The sequence below is a fragment of the Cygnus olor genome, chromosome 5 (genome assembly GCF_009769625.2).
Source record: "Cygnus olor isolate bCygOlo1 chromosome 5, bCygOlo1.pri.v2, whole genome shotgun sequence".
Taxonomy (NCBI): Eukaryota; Metazoa; Chordata; class Aves; order Anseriformes; family Anatidae; genus Cygnus; species Cygnus olor.
Genome location: NC_049173.1, coordinates 21,474,014 through 21,488,994, shown reverse-complemented (window position 1 = coordinate 21,488,994; position 14,981 = coordinate 21,474,014). Strand labels below are relative to the sequence as shown.

Genomic DNA, 14,981 nt, shown 5'->3' with positions numbered 1-14,981 from the left:
CACACTGCCCTGCCAGTGAGGAGGCTGGGGGTGCCCCAGGAGCTGGGAGGGGACACAGCCGGTACAGCTGGCCCAGACTGACCAAAGGGAAGTCCCATACCACATGGCATTGTGCTGAACAGTAATATGGGGGGAGTTGGCCAGGGCAGGGGGCTGCCATTGCTCAGGGACCGGCGGGGTGTTAATTGGCTGGTAGTGAGCAATTGTGTTGTGCATCGCTTTCTTTGTCTTTTTTTCTTTGTCTTTTTTTCTTTGTCTTTTTTTCTTTCTTTTTCTTTTTTTCTTTTTCTTTTTTCTTTTTTTTCTTTTTCTTATTAAACCATCCTTATCTCAACAATGACATCTTGCATTTTACCTGTTTTGATTCTCTCCCCCATCCCACTGCAAGGGAATGAGCAAACAGCTGTGTAGTGCTTAGCTGCCTGCCAGGTTAAACCACAACAGTGGCCTATAAGCAACTTAAAAGTAAACACTTGTTTAGAAAAATAAAGCAATCTGAAAAATGCCAAACCAGAATAATTTGTGATGGAAAACAGCTACTGGTGAAAGCTACATGGAATGAAGATGGTTGTAGTACAATTCATTGTTAACATATAATATGCACAGGAAAGGAACAAAATTGTTCTCATCACATGAACTATTGTTAGGACTTCTCAGCTGATGTACATTATAATCTGGCCTTAATAGATCATGTCTCATCCACAAGAATGTCATCTGACAAAAATAAAAATGTGCAGAATATTTCATTTTCCAGACTGTAATATGATTCAGGAAAAAGCAGGAAAGGGACAATCAGACACTTTTGTTTCTGCCAGCTTTTTCCTCCTCTCCATTTTAGTCATAGGTTTTGTTTTTTCTTTGTCTCTTTATCACAACAAAGTTTTGCTCTGAGGATACAATTTTCTGAAGTATTTATTTTATTAAGGTTTTTTTCTTTATTAAAGTATTTCTTAAGTATTTCTTAAGAGTGGGAATTAAGTATTTAAGAAATGACAGACGGTGAAACACCCATTTGGACAAGAGTTGAGAAAATTCATTAGGTTAGATCACACAGTAAATTTTTATTTCACTTGTGTTAGATGCAGTTCTGTAAAGTGAAATGCCTGTCCTGAACAACGTATTATCTGATGGCTTAGCCGAGCATGGCTAAACAGCAGGATCTCAACTCTAAAGTCATTTGGGTTGACTCAGTTGACATTGCAGCATTATTTACTTTGCTAATTCTTTGGCTTTTGGGAAAGTGGATCTGTCTGTGCTGTTAACCATGGGAATCACACAGGCTGGCACACCTCACCAGGACTTTAAAACCCATCTACTTCACACGCTCACTTCCTGACAACTGGAACGTGCTTGATTCTTAATCATCCCACTTGTCACTTCTGGCCATAGGTGTAACTAAACAATTATTCTACACTTTTATTTATTATCAAGGGAGAAAAGAATTAATAATAAGACTGTTCTGGAGAAGCTCTATTAGGCAGATGTTTGACTGTGATGTTTTGTCTCCTTTTCCAGTGAAATTGCAGATAATCCTTTCATGACTTCAGTGCCTGCAAATGCTTTCCATGGGCTCTGTAATGAATCTCTAACCCTGTAAGTCCTTCCAGTTTAAGACACAAGGCAATTATTTTGTCTTGGTCTCTCAAGCATATGGTAATGTTAAAAAAATAACTTGGTTCTGCTCTCTAAGTAGTCACAGAGAACAGTAGTAACAGAGAAGCATCATACGTAGTATCCATAATCTAGTTTGCATAAATACTCTACCGTGACAGTAATTTGAATCAAGCTGCTTTTCTTTAAACTAGCTTACTAAAGCATTCTTGCTTTTGTATGACAATGGCAAGAAATGGTTATACTGGAGAAAATCAAAGGCAAAAACTTGTAGTTTTCCTTCTCTAAAGCTACAGCATGGTTAAAATTGTATTTAACTTTTTTGCAACCTAAGTGGCACATACTATGAAAACTAATGGGTGGCAAGTGCCAGAAGTCCTATTTAAGAGAAAAAAATGTTCAGAATTATATTTAAGAATAATAATATAAGAATTATATCTAATTCAGTTATGCAAGTCATACTCGGTGTGAGCCACAAAAAAAGGACTCAGGAGAGGGGAGAGAAAATGACTGTAATGAGTTAGGATCTCAACTAGGGAGGACAGCACTAAAAGGCAAAAGAATGAATTCTAAAGAAATTTGAAATATTCAGGCAGGTCTTATAGTAAAACGGTACCTATGTTGTATGTATTATTTCCTTAATCAGTCCTTGCAGAATTCTGTTTCCTTGTTTTTAGCTTGGGAGTGGGAAAGCTATGGCAAACCATTTTAGTCTAGTTCTATCTTTGCTGTAAAAAGAAGTAAAAAGATAGCACACCTGCCACACGGTATTCTTAATTCAGCGAGAATGCTGCTGGGCATCTGCTTGACCTTGCACTATAATTGCTACTTCTTCAAGATATTAAAATTAACTCATCCATATATGTGCTGTTGCCAAGGAAAATGATACATAAGATGATAGGTATTCAGTTACTGAAGCATCCCAAAATACACTGATTTTTTTTTTTTTTTTGCTTGCAGCAAACTCTACAATAATGGTTTTACCAGCATCCACGGTCATGCTTTTAATGGGACAAATCTAGATGCTATGTAAGTAGCAGATCATTTTCTTCTTTCAGGGAAAAAATAAAACAACAAACAAACCACAATTAATACTGTATTCTTGCTGGAGGCTCTCAAATGCATATCTTATTCTAATTGTTTTTAAGGAGCAAAAAAAAGGATATTAATTTCAGCCAGCAATAAAAATATGGGCATTTTAATGTCTCTTGCGGTGTGCTTTGATTTGAGGTATATACATATTAATAGCTCAGAAATAAAATCATGGCAGGTAATTCCACTGTGAATTTTGTTTAACTTTCTGGCTTGAAGCTATAATAAAATAAATTATGATCAGTAAGATTTCTAAGAGTATTTCAAAGACAATTATGCTGTTTTACCTACAAGGCAGTTTATTTTAATAAGTGCAATACTGATAATGGTAGCAGCCGTTTCACAGAAATCTCTTACCTGGAAAAAAAAAAAAAAAAGTAAGGTGCTGGAAGCAATTGAGAAGAAACAGTCATTTGCACTAGAAATAAGGGGTGTGCATGTCCAAAACATGAAGCAACCATTCCAGCTTTCCCTTCACCTTATTGTAGTTTCTGGAAAACAACTATCTAGTGATTAAATATCCTTTTTACACCTTTCCCAAAATAATCTTCATCAATCATTAACACATAACACATCTCAAAAGATTTCAGAGGCTCCATTCAATTTGGCAGAGCTTACTCAGCTCCTACAGAGGCTTGACTGGAATCTGGTTGGCAATCTATCTCATGAGTTAAAGAGCTTTTTTTATTGCGAGCTCTTAAGTTAACCAGAGAGGCATGAGGATACACAAGTATTGTCAGTACTTCTTTATTTTCAATAGGACTTGAATTGTATAAAAAAATTCTGTAAGACCATTTTTCACATGGTCTGAATCTTTGCAAACCACCTTTTCCTCCTTAACAGCTAGCTGGACTTCTTGAATTTTGATAAGATTCAAGTTAAACTAAAAAAATTGGGATAGGTCTTATTTTACTAACTTTAGTTCAGTTATTGACCTTTCATATGAAAAAGGAAGTTTTTCATGGTGACATAGCGTTTGTACTAGTGCCTACAAAAATCACAAGATGTAAAATATGGCTAAATGCATCCAGTGTCTTGACCAAATCCCTCTAAGCTGTATATGAAATGCTTAATACCTTTCTAAGTATTAGCCAATATATGAACTGTGCAGCTCTTCCACTTTGACAGTTTGTAAATGATTTTGAAGAATTTTTTCTTTTTGCGTCTCTGGTAGTGTGTAAGGACTATTGCTTCTGGTCTTATTGGAATTTTCCTTATTATTATCAAGTGAAAATGTAGTTTTATGTGATTCAGCGGCCAAAGCATCTGCTTTATTGAATTGGGTGGAAGTAGAAAAGGAGAAAACACATATCAGGTTCTGCAGATACTGCTTACTTTTTTTCAGAAAAAGTTTATAAGTAGTATTTTTTCAGTGAATCTTTCCAGAGACTGGTTATGATGTGCTAGTTAAAAGCATTAAAGAAAAAAAAATATACTAAAGAATTAAAAACAGGCTTACCTTCAGGGCTTTCCAGCAGGAAAAATGGTTCATTACAACAAACAGTTTTCTCCTAATTAAATCATATGACATTTACCTAAAGCAAAGCACTACTCCAGATTTACAAGGCAAACTAGGGGGCAGAACATCAGTGATGAAGTCTTTATCTGTTTGATAAAATATATTGAAATTTCTAAACTAATTTTCTGAAGTAGTTTGATTACCATATGCCAAGATAAGGTGTAATTTTGTTGAGTGCAAGCTTGGAGACTTGTTGTTTCTAACGGCAACATTAAGTTAATGCGAAAGGCAAATATTTCATTTTCTGTATTCTGACATTTCTGATTTGAACTCCTGTTTATCTAACACTGAACTGCAAAGAAAGTACCTGTTTTCCTCTGGGTCTGATGCGAGGCCCTTTGGACTAGATGTAATGAAGAGCGAAAAAGAGTAATAGAAAGAGATTTTAATGGGTTTTGAACGATGACCTCAAGGAAGAAAACAAGCAAAAAAAAAAAAAGGAAAACATTAGGATTTTGTTTTTTTTTAAGAAATCATTCAAAGATTCCATATACCATCTATAAATTTTAAGAAATTTTGGGTATCTCAGAGGATACCTTCTACAACGTAGCGTCTTTCAACCACTCTTGCTGTATTGACTTACGTAATTCAAGGAGGTTAAAAACTAACGCAGATATAGGTGTGGAGTTGTGCATAAATGATTTCCTTCATCATATTAAATAATGGTGCTACCTACTGAATCTCATTCAACAAGGATTTGTGTTTTAGAGCAAGCCACAGTATATCTGTACTTGTTTTATAAAGGCAGGGAAGTAAAGGAACATGAATGAAGAGGTGAATGCTTTTACTGAAGTGTTCATCTGAAAATTGAATCCCTTGTCTAACACAACATTAAGATCCAGTTTGAACTGTGTCACTTCTGCAGACTTTCTCAAAGTGGTGCTCCTGCACCAATGTTTATTTCTGCAAGGAAGGAAAGACATTCCTTAAAAATATAGTTCCAGTGAATGGCAAAACATATTTGAGATGAGCTTTTACAGAGCTAAATTACTGAAACGGAGAGTGTTCAATCTCAAAATCTAATTACAAAAATAAACTCCAAAGGAATATATTTACTTTGGTATACACTCCCAGGAATCATTTATAATGGTTGGCTGAGCTCAGAGTCAAGATAAGCAATGGTGCGGTAAAAGCACATGATGAATCCTTAATATTGCTAATTTACCAACACACGTCTTTTGTCTGCTCGTCGTTTCTTTAACGTTCATTTCATAAACCAACAATATTTAAACAGACTAACATGTTACATGTCCAGAACCCATTTAATGCTATAGTGCTGCTCTGTAAATGTGTGGCCAATGTTGTTTTGTGGGTTTGGTTGTTTTTTTTTTCCTCCCTGTTTGTTAAAATCTATGGGCTTACTTTAAAACCAGAAGCTGAAATAAAACTGTAACTTTAGTTGGTTTTAACTAAGTGATCCTTTGGAAGAAAATGTTGAAAAAACTCCCTTCTTCTCTAATCTGTTTATTCTTATTCCATCACTCCTTGTGCTGATAAATTGGTTGTAGGACTGCTGTAAACCTTGTCACTGAAATAATCTAGCTTAAAAAAAAAACAGTAGAGAAAGCTGTGTCCAGCTATAATATGGGGGATGGCATAAATGACCTTGGAATATGAAAGAAGAGAAGTTTTTTAAACACTTTCTGAAAAAAGAAAGGTATGTGGAACTATATATTACTTAAAATATCTGGTCAGTACTTTTCATTCATATCCTTAACCCCCAGAGGAAAATACATTTTTAGTAAAAATATTTTGTAAAAATATCTTTGGACCTGTTGGCATTTTTCAGTTTTTCATCTCAGTTGAGGAGTTTGAATATTCAGTATTTTGGTTTTCTTTTACCATCTCATGTTCTTCCCATTTGCTCTGTATCTCCAAAATGGTATCCCTAAATAGTTCCCAGAATGCTTGCGGTAATTTAACTTTTATACCTGCTCCTTTTGTTTACTTTTAAAGAACTTTTCTCATACATATGTATTTCTCCTTTTTGCAGACTCTAACTGTGGTGTATTCTTTGGCTTTTTTGGGCCGACAGAGTTGCTGATTATCAGTACCTGGTGGTTGCTCTTACAAAAGACTTTAGACAGTAACATTTTGAAACAGATCCCAAGAGCCACTCAAGTTGAAATCAAGAACTGTTTTTCCTCAGGTGGACTCTCTAACTTGTTGCTTTATGAAGCATGCATTGATAATGTCTTAATACTCCTATCTTTGTCATGCCCTGACATGACATCGTCCTATTTTACACAGCAGTTTAAATGCCCTATTACTGTCTCATGTCCTCCTAAGGTCTCTTGATGCTCCTCTGCATACTACAGTCACATTGTCCTGATGGGGCGATGGTAGTACAGACTTGAAAAAATATATTTCCCACCTACCCCTGGAACTTGAGCCCATCAAGATTCAGTATTAGTCATTGGTTATTAGCTTATCATTAGCTTATTGATCTGACTTAAAAACAAAATGAACAAAACCCCTCCTTTTACTGAAAGCACTATGAAACCATCCGCTTATCCTACTCTAGACTTCCTGTGTACTTTGTGTCGTGATGTTGATGTTGTTGACATCTGATTGCCTTCCACCAATTTTCCAGAACGACTGTTATTCTAATGTCCCTACTGAGGGCAGATATTCCACTTCACCGATGTGACTTGTTAGCCTTTCAACCTTTGTTTATACACATGGGTATCACTATTGTGGTTTTCTTTTCTGCACCGTATTTAAATGACATTCTATACCATTTGGCAATGCGTAAAAGCAGGATTAAAGGAACTCTTGGAAGGAGTTATGCTGGCTGTACATAAATTTTCTTTATCAAATAACTATTCACTAGAGTCTTATTTCTTTCCATTTTTAAAGAGGTACCTACCAAAATAAAAGCTTAAACAACTGAAATCAATTAGCATCAGGAAATTGTACATTCTGATGCGCCTGACTCATCTATGTGGAAACTGGCAGCTAACACTGTAGCCCCTCCTTGGTAACACATGGTTATGACCTTTCCATAAGTCTCCACCTGGCTGTTTCTATTTGTAAGTAAGAGTTTTATTGCATATGTAAATTATTATATTTGAGGTTTATCACTCACTATGGTGTTCAAATGTTGGGGAAAACCTGGCTGTATAACAATGTCTAATTATTAAAGCAGACAGGTTGTATTAGGCAGGTTTTTCTGTCCTTCAAAACTACAACCTAGATATTGAAATCTTAGATTAATTCTTAGCTCTTGCTCTGTTTTTTATTTTTGTATTAATTTGCAGACAAAATCATGAGGAAATTTGCAAACTGAAGCAATAGTTCAAATCAAAGGTGACTAGGCTGTCATTTACAGAATATAAAAGTCTGAGTTCTTCTGAGAAAGCACAAACGTAAGGTGATACTATAATGCCACATATTTTTACAGAAACAAAGCTTATTTCAAACACCAACAGATAAGGAGAAAGAATAAGCTATTTTTCTCTCTAAGAAGCAAGGCTTTAGGCATGGGTAATGTCCAATAAGTAACATGCCAGAAATTTTATCCTGGCATGGCTCCCTAAGATTTAGTGTTGTATAACCCAGCTGAAGTGCATTTACTTCTGCTCATTTCTCACCATGGTGATCAATGTAAGCTTGTATACAACAACTGTTATGGAAAATTTGCCAATGACTTCAACTAGGATGAAATTAGAGTTTTTACTTGATTTTTTTTTCCAAACCAAACAAGTGCTTTGACTTTGTTTTTACAGCCAAACCCCAGTTCACCTATCTGAATTTGAAACATTCTTCCAGCACAGAGGTAAAATGGTGGTCTTCTGCATTTTATGAGTTGACTGAAATATCTCCACAGCCACCATCTCAAATGGTGTTTTTGTTACAGAGGTTAGAATTAAGAAAGGTTTGACAAGGAATATACCTCTGCCACTAACTTACACAGTGGGCACAGCATCTTCACTGACACCCTCTGAAAGCAGGTGTACAACCTTCCTTTCTTTTTTTTTTTTTGTCTTACTAGCTACATCACAAGCTAGCTTTAAGATGTTTATAATAGTTACAGTACCCAACATCCTGACATTTACCCTCCCCTCTTCACCTTTAGTATTACTGCCTGAATCAGTAATATCAAATTCTTTACCCTTTCGTGTCATTTAATTTCTATAATAGGTCTGGTCTAGGTATCTTATCATTTCTGTGCCAACAGCACTCTGAAATTTTACAAAATTCCTCTTTTTAAGATAATCATAAGTATCTTGACAATTCTGACAATGACATTCTGAACATGACAGGTGACATTCTGAACAATGTCACCTGGCTTCACGTGGGTAAGGCTGTTTCTCTCCTCCTGTTTCTCTCTTTTTCTGTTGAACACATCATCGGCAATCTTCTCTGCTTTCATCTACCCTTCCAAACATGACCTCCATTAGGCAGTCTGTCTGCAGTCCTTGCAAGGTTTCTGTCCTTTAGCTGGACTTAGGACGAGCAAGATTTTACCAATCATCTGCTGTCATCTTATTCATCATCATTTTTGCATTGCAAGACCTCCACCAGCCCTGTGCCCTTGTTGGCAATACATCAAGGGATTCCGTCGCTTGCAGTTGTTTGGCCTGAGTGACCCACTGTTGTCCCACTCATGTCAGTAGGAGCTCCTCTTCCTGCTTCTGTCGAACCTGAGCTGCCTGTAACACTGCAGTCCGGGGCTATTGTTGCTGCTCCTAGACCGCAGTCTCATGTTTTAATCTGTGGCTTGCTACTGGGCCATTAGACTTTACCTTTCTCACTACCCAGAAAATTGATAAAAAGAGGAAACCCCTTCTGAGTATAAACAGGATAGTCACAGGTGCCTAAGACACTATGTTCCTTCAGGGCCTTTATAGCACTGATCATTTTACCATCTTTTCATCAAGGGGAATCACACATTCCCCTTGGCAATTTTCTGTGTTCTCTTTAATGGATTGCACTGCACTTCTGCCCTAAAGCTCAGTCCTGCAGCTTTTCACCATCTCCACTGCTGCCTTAGTTCAAGCTTCTCTCAGAGGTCTTGACTTACCATAGTACAGAAACAAAATGCTTGGACTGTAGTGTCTCATTGCTTATGTAGTGCCCCTCGGCCAAGAGAGCTAGATGTTCGTTCATCTTTCTCCAGGGACTACTATATTTGGTAAATGACTGCCATCATAAGACTTCAATTTCCAACTCAATTAAGTTAACGAGCACAACTAGATTTGATGCCTGCAAGCTATTTATCTTGTAAACATTGTGACAGAACTTGATTGAACTAAGTAAAAACACCATTAGGTTTAATCCCTAGTTGAAGGAAAGAATTATCACAGTAAAGTCCTACCTGTATTCCTACGCGTATGTGTGTGGGGTGTGTGTGTGTATACGTAGATAGACACACACGCATATTTATGTATATATCACCACCTCATCTTCAGTCTCTCTTCATTGCTCAGCAATTCCACACATTCCTGCCTATGTTTAGATCTGGCTGCCTGCAGTCCTCCTGGCTAACCAGACGGGTAATGGGATTGGCATTGAAGTTCCACCTTGTCAAGGAAATTAGCATGCCCATGGCGTTTTGTGAAGTACTTTTTAGCTGGACAGTTGTTCCAAAACCACATTTTTGTTCTAACTCTGTGTCTAAACCCAACTCACACACAAGCTGGCACCATATGCATAAAAATAATGCTTGTTTTTCCACTTCATCATGTTCTGTATCTGCTCTTTGCAGAATGTCATTAAAAAGTGTTCAATGCTACACATCCATTGTGACTCCAGCAGAAAACTAGGATGCTGGTGCTTCTACTGCTCCTGAAGGTTTTTTATGCTTTCTCTTTGTACACCTGCAATTGTGGAATTACAGAAACAAAATATTTCTCCCAGATCTTTCCACAAAAACTTCATTAACTGTTTTAGGCCATTGAAAGCAAAGTCTGAGATAAATATAAAGCAATTTGGAACTTGACTGAATTACCTCCAATACTAATTCATATATTTTTAAGCTTATCAAACTACAGTTTCAGACCATGGTAAACAGGAATTCAGCTTAAAAATATATATATATTTAAAAAATGTTCTAATCGATCATTTTAAAATGTAATCTAAAAAACACAATTGAATTAAAAATTTATTGTTCCACTTGGGTTGTATTAATTTTTTGAGTGCTCAGTAGCACTGCATTACCTGCCTTCAATCATGCACCTTCAACTCAACACTGGGACAGGGTGGCCCTTTACGTATTATTTTTGTAAATCTGCTAGGCAAGTAAACTGAAGATCTTTAACCCATGGATAACTATTTCCAAATACCTGTGTTTTGTCTGTTTCTGCAGCTATCTTCACAAGAACAAATACCTGAAAGTTATCAATGAAGATGCATTTCTGGGAGTGCACAGCGGACCAACTCTACTGTGAGTAGGAGAAAAGGAAGTAGAGAAAGCTTTAAAAATAATACAATGTCAGTTGTACTTTCTTTCCAACTGTTATCAGCAGTAGAGCAGCAAGAGTGGGAATGGCATGTTTACAAAAAGATGATCAGCAGGGAAAGCTGTTCTTTAGGGAACTCATTTATTGTTAGAAATAGTGTTCCTATAGGTTTTTTTTCTGAAAGACTCTGTGCTACAATCTGTCTCCTGACTATACAACTGGAGTACAATTGTAAAACTAAGGACTGTAGTAGCATGTATGTAAAGGAAATGGAAACAGATTAAAAAAAAGGAATTTTAGACAGAATAGAGTTACTTCTGGTGCTGTCTTTTCTTCTTTCTCACATAACTCAGCTTCCAGTCTTATTTCATAATCCTTCAAAAACTCTCCAGTAAAATTAGAAATGGCAATATGGAGTGACACAAACAACTTTAAGAACCATATTGTCTGACTCCGTTCATTTAGTATTTAACATAGCATGTAGAACCAATCACGGGGAGAACTGAGGTGCCAAAACTGAGATTCCCTCCTCCACTGCAAAACCAGATGGTGCTGGCAATGCTCCCTCCATGTAAGAATCAGTTTCACTTTCTGTTCTTCAGAATGGCACCTTTACATCAGCATAATGGTGTGTGGTTTCCATAAGGAATCCTAGTAATTAGCTATAGTAATGAAAAAATACAGATGTTTTTCTCCCAGAATCTTGCTGACTTCAGAAAATCAGGCTGGCTACCAGCTACATGCAGACATTTCAGATATAACCACTTTATGCTAAGGAGAGTTGTGTACCTACTGTGCAAAGTTGCAGCAGACCTTTGATAGCGAGGTCATTATCAAATCTCTGATTCTCTCTGTTCCCTGCATCTAAATGCAGATGCATTGTGAGACCTGTGTGTGGATGGTAGCCTGTCTTCTGCTTCAGTTGTCTAAATCACTTGGCCTTGTTGGATGAAGAGGAAAATCTGGCTGAGGGCCCACCTTTCAGGGCCACATTATTCTTCCACATCACTCTCTACCACAAGGTCCACTGGAGTTGCTAGCAGGGAACAGGGTCTGAGACAAGCTCTGGTGAGTATCAGGTTTTCCTTTCACCAGCTTGGGGGGAGGGAGAAGCACAGACCATGCACTCCTAATTCTGAAGCAGATACTTGAAATAACTAGACACTGGGGGGGCAGTCCATAACAATCAGAGTCATTCCAACAACAAATCATGCCAAAATACTCCTGTCACACAGGGATTACATTTTGTCTGCTTCCTTAAATCCTCCTCACTTTCCCAGTGGCACATAATGCATCACCAGCTACCCCCTTTCACAGCAGATCAGAAAGAGGAAGCACCAATCCTACAGTCATGCTCATAAGGGCGCACAGGCCAACTCTTCCTCCCGTCCTCTCACTCCTTTCACTCCCCTTCCCTCTGCAAAAAGGTGCTGCAGGACTACATAGGTCAATAGGGGTAACGTTATGCCACAACCTTCTCACCTCAAAGGTGGCAGCTCTATCTGCTAACTGGTGGGCCATGTCAGCCAGTGCTTCTCTCAAGGGAACCTGCAAAGGGAGGAATCTAGTCCAACCCTTTTTATTTTAACTTGCAAAGTCCTGGGGATACAGGTAGGTATGAGAATAAGTAAAGGCAGTAACACACTGCACTGTGTTTCTCAAGATACTGTCAAAGACAGTACTTTTTTGCTTACTTTTTTTTATCCTGTCACTGAATCACCTGAGGGCTAAACTTCGGTTATGCCAAGAGTGGACAGATCCTAAGACAACAACGAGGAGGTTGTGTTTTCCGACTGGTTCCTAAAAGTTACATATTCCAGCCAAAAAGAGTACAATTGAGATCAGGAATTGAGGAGGAAAACTGCCCATTTAGGCAGAGCAAAAGAGGCTACTCTGGAATCAGAAGGCAACAGATCAGGAGGGAACACTGAAAAAGCTCACAAAGAGGCTGTTAAACTTCCTGCTCAGGGAACCTGGGTTGATAGCTGTCTCCCAGAGAAGGCCATTGCTCCTCTGCCTCCCTGCTGGTTGGACTGCCTTCTACCTTCCAGGAAGGCTCAGGCCACCCACCCCTGAACTGAGGTGGTCATGGTAGTAGAACTAGCAGAGGCTGTATTGGTGCTGAGTCAGCCACTATTTTCATTACTATTTGGCTGACGAGGTCTTCTTAATATTGCTCATGGCAACAAAAAAATCCCTTTCTCATTTTGTACCTGACCAGAAATACATTTTTCATTTGACATTACCTAGACACCATATTTTCATTATACTACTTTGTCACATGCAATGTACAGTCTCAAAACAAGTCGCACTCTCATGCTATGTTTGAGGTCTCATACAGCTCACTGCACATCTTCCCTCTGGGACTACAGGTGGCACAAAGGGTTGAAAAGCTCCTCCTAGGAATGGCAAAAGAAAAAAAAGGGAGGTGAGAGCTTGCGGCAGCAGATATTGACTCCTGGAGTTACTGTGGGCATTTAGAGCAACACTGTCATCGTTATGCCAGAGAGGTGTACAAGTGATGACATGCTGCAAAGGGTCATGGGTTAATAATATGCTGTATGCTGATGTATGTAAGCTACACAAACCTCTTGTGTCAGAGGCTAGAGATCACTTCCCATGATATACAACATATGCAACTGTAGAAAACTGCCTTCTCACCCTCTCTTTTTGAGACAGATTTCTCAAGTGACTTGAAAATTTTCTAATCTTCTGTAATTATTGTGTTAGCCCAGCTGTCACTGATCCTCCATCTCAGGGCATGTTTTACATCTGCAATCTTAACAGCCAGTTATCTATCTCCCATTAGAATGATAGACTATAGCCACAGTAGTATTTATAATTAAAGAGGGATGTGATACTACAGTGATAGTATAGAATCATAGAATGGTTTGTGTTGGAAGGGACCTTAAAGATCATCTAGTTCCAACCCCATGGGCAGGGATACCTCCCACTAGATCAGGTTGCTCAAAGCCCCATCCAACCTGTCTTGAACACTTCCAGGGATGAGGCATTCACAGCTTCTCAGTGCAACTTGTTCCAGTGCCTCACCACCCTCTGAGTGAAGAATTTCTTCCTTATATCTAATCTAAATCTACCCTCTTTTACTTTGAAGCTGTTGCTTCTTGTCCTATCACTACACTCCCTGATTACAGAGAGAGGTATTGTTCTCAAAGGCAGAAGGTATAAAATAGCATATAAGCATCAGTATATCAACAGTGATTAAAAAAAAAGAGTATTTCGCATCACAATCTTTTGATTTGCTAGTACTAAGCTAAAAAATCTTATGAAAAGTGCAACAGAGTATTAATTTTTAATTTAATTTTAATGGAATTGTAGTAGCAATTTTAGAGACTTCTATTATCTGTGAATAACCAGGAATTATTCTGCATGTGTTATGCAGGAAGAGTTTGTTATAAAGCAGATATCTTCCAAAACCAATTTACAGCAGAATCCTTCCACCTCCACAGATCTCTTATTTGATACTCAGAAACTACTTTAACAGGAAAAAAGTTTCTGAAACTCCCACTTACGCGCTTCCTTAAGAAGGCTGAAGTCAAAATGGATGAGAATTGAGTGAAACACTGCGATTTATCATTGTGTCATATCGAGGGCCAGTAACATCTCCCACGGGGGACAGAAATGTGCTTGCAATCAGTGCTTTATTACACAACCCCGCAGTACCATCACGACTAACGTTAGTGAGTTAATTATAGAGAGATGAGAGATTTCTTAACTTGCATAATAGCCTCAGAAGTCTGACCAATATGGCTGTTCCATATGCCACTTGGGTAGTGTAAATGACTTGGCTTACTTTAATAAATAAATTAAGTCATTTTTGGTTCAGGCATCTCGCTGTTGTTAGCTTCGTTAGCTGGCATGGGAATTCGTGGACATTGGATCTTCCTCAAGAAAAAAGTTCCACTTAAATACTCTTTCCTCTTAAAAAATAACTCCATGGAAAATGATTGCCAGAAGATAATTATTCCTTTTCCTGGGGCAATGAAGGGCATTGCCTACAATGGTAGCAGTATTAAAAATAAAAAATGGGAGCATCTATGGAGCTCAAAAATGAGATTGTCTTTCTGCCTTGCCTCCCTACCAAGCTGTCAGAACTCATCATCTCTGGCGTGTCTTTTATACACTCCTGAAGTGAGAGAATTTGAGGTTGATGGAACAAATATCTGTGCCACAGATCTATTGTTTACTGCTTTTTTTCCTGATCAGGATTTCAGCAGCAACAGCAACTTAAAAGATCAAAATAATTACCTTGGATATACCCCAATAGGGAAATTTTCTTCCATTTTAACTTTAAAAAAAGCCAATGGAAAATCTTTAGCCACAAAGAATTATCC

At 37.9% G+C, this 14,981-nt stretch overlaps 1 protein-coding gene across 1 annotated transcript in view; it reads left to right on the top strand.

Annotated features, from left to right (window-relative positions):
• Nucleotides 1-14,981, top strand: part of TSHR (thyroid stimulating hormone receptor) — a 69,330-nt gene that overhangs the window by 42,165 nt on the left and 12,184 nt on the right. Inside the window, exons 6-8 of the mRNA XM_040559502.1 lie at nucleotides 1,516-1,593; nucleotides 2,572-2,640; nucleotides 10,533-10,610. Coding sequence (XP_040415436.1) covers nucleotides 1,516-1,593; nucleotides 2,572-2,640; nucleotides 10,533-10,610 — 225 coding nt within the window. The remainder of the gene's footprint in view (nucleotides 1-1,515; nucleotides 1,594-2,571; nucleotides 2,641-10,532; nucleotides 10,611-14,981) is intronic.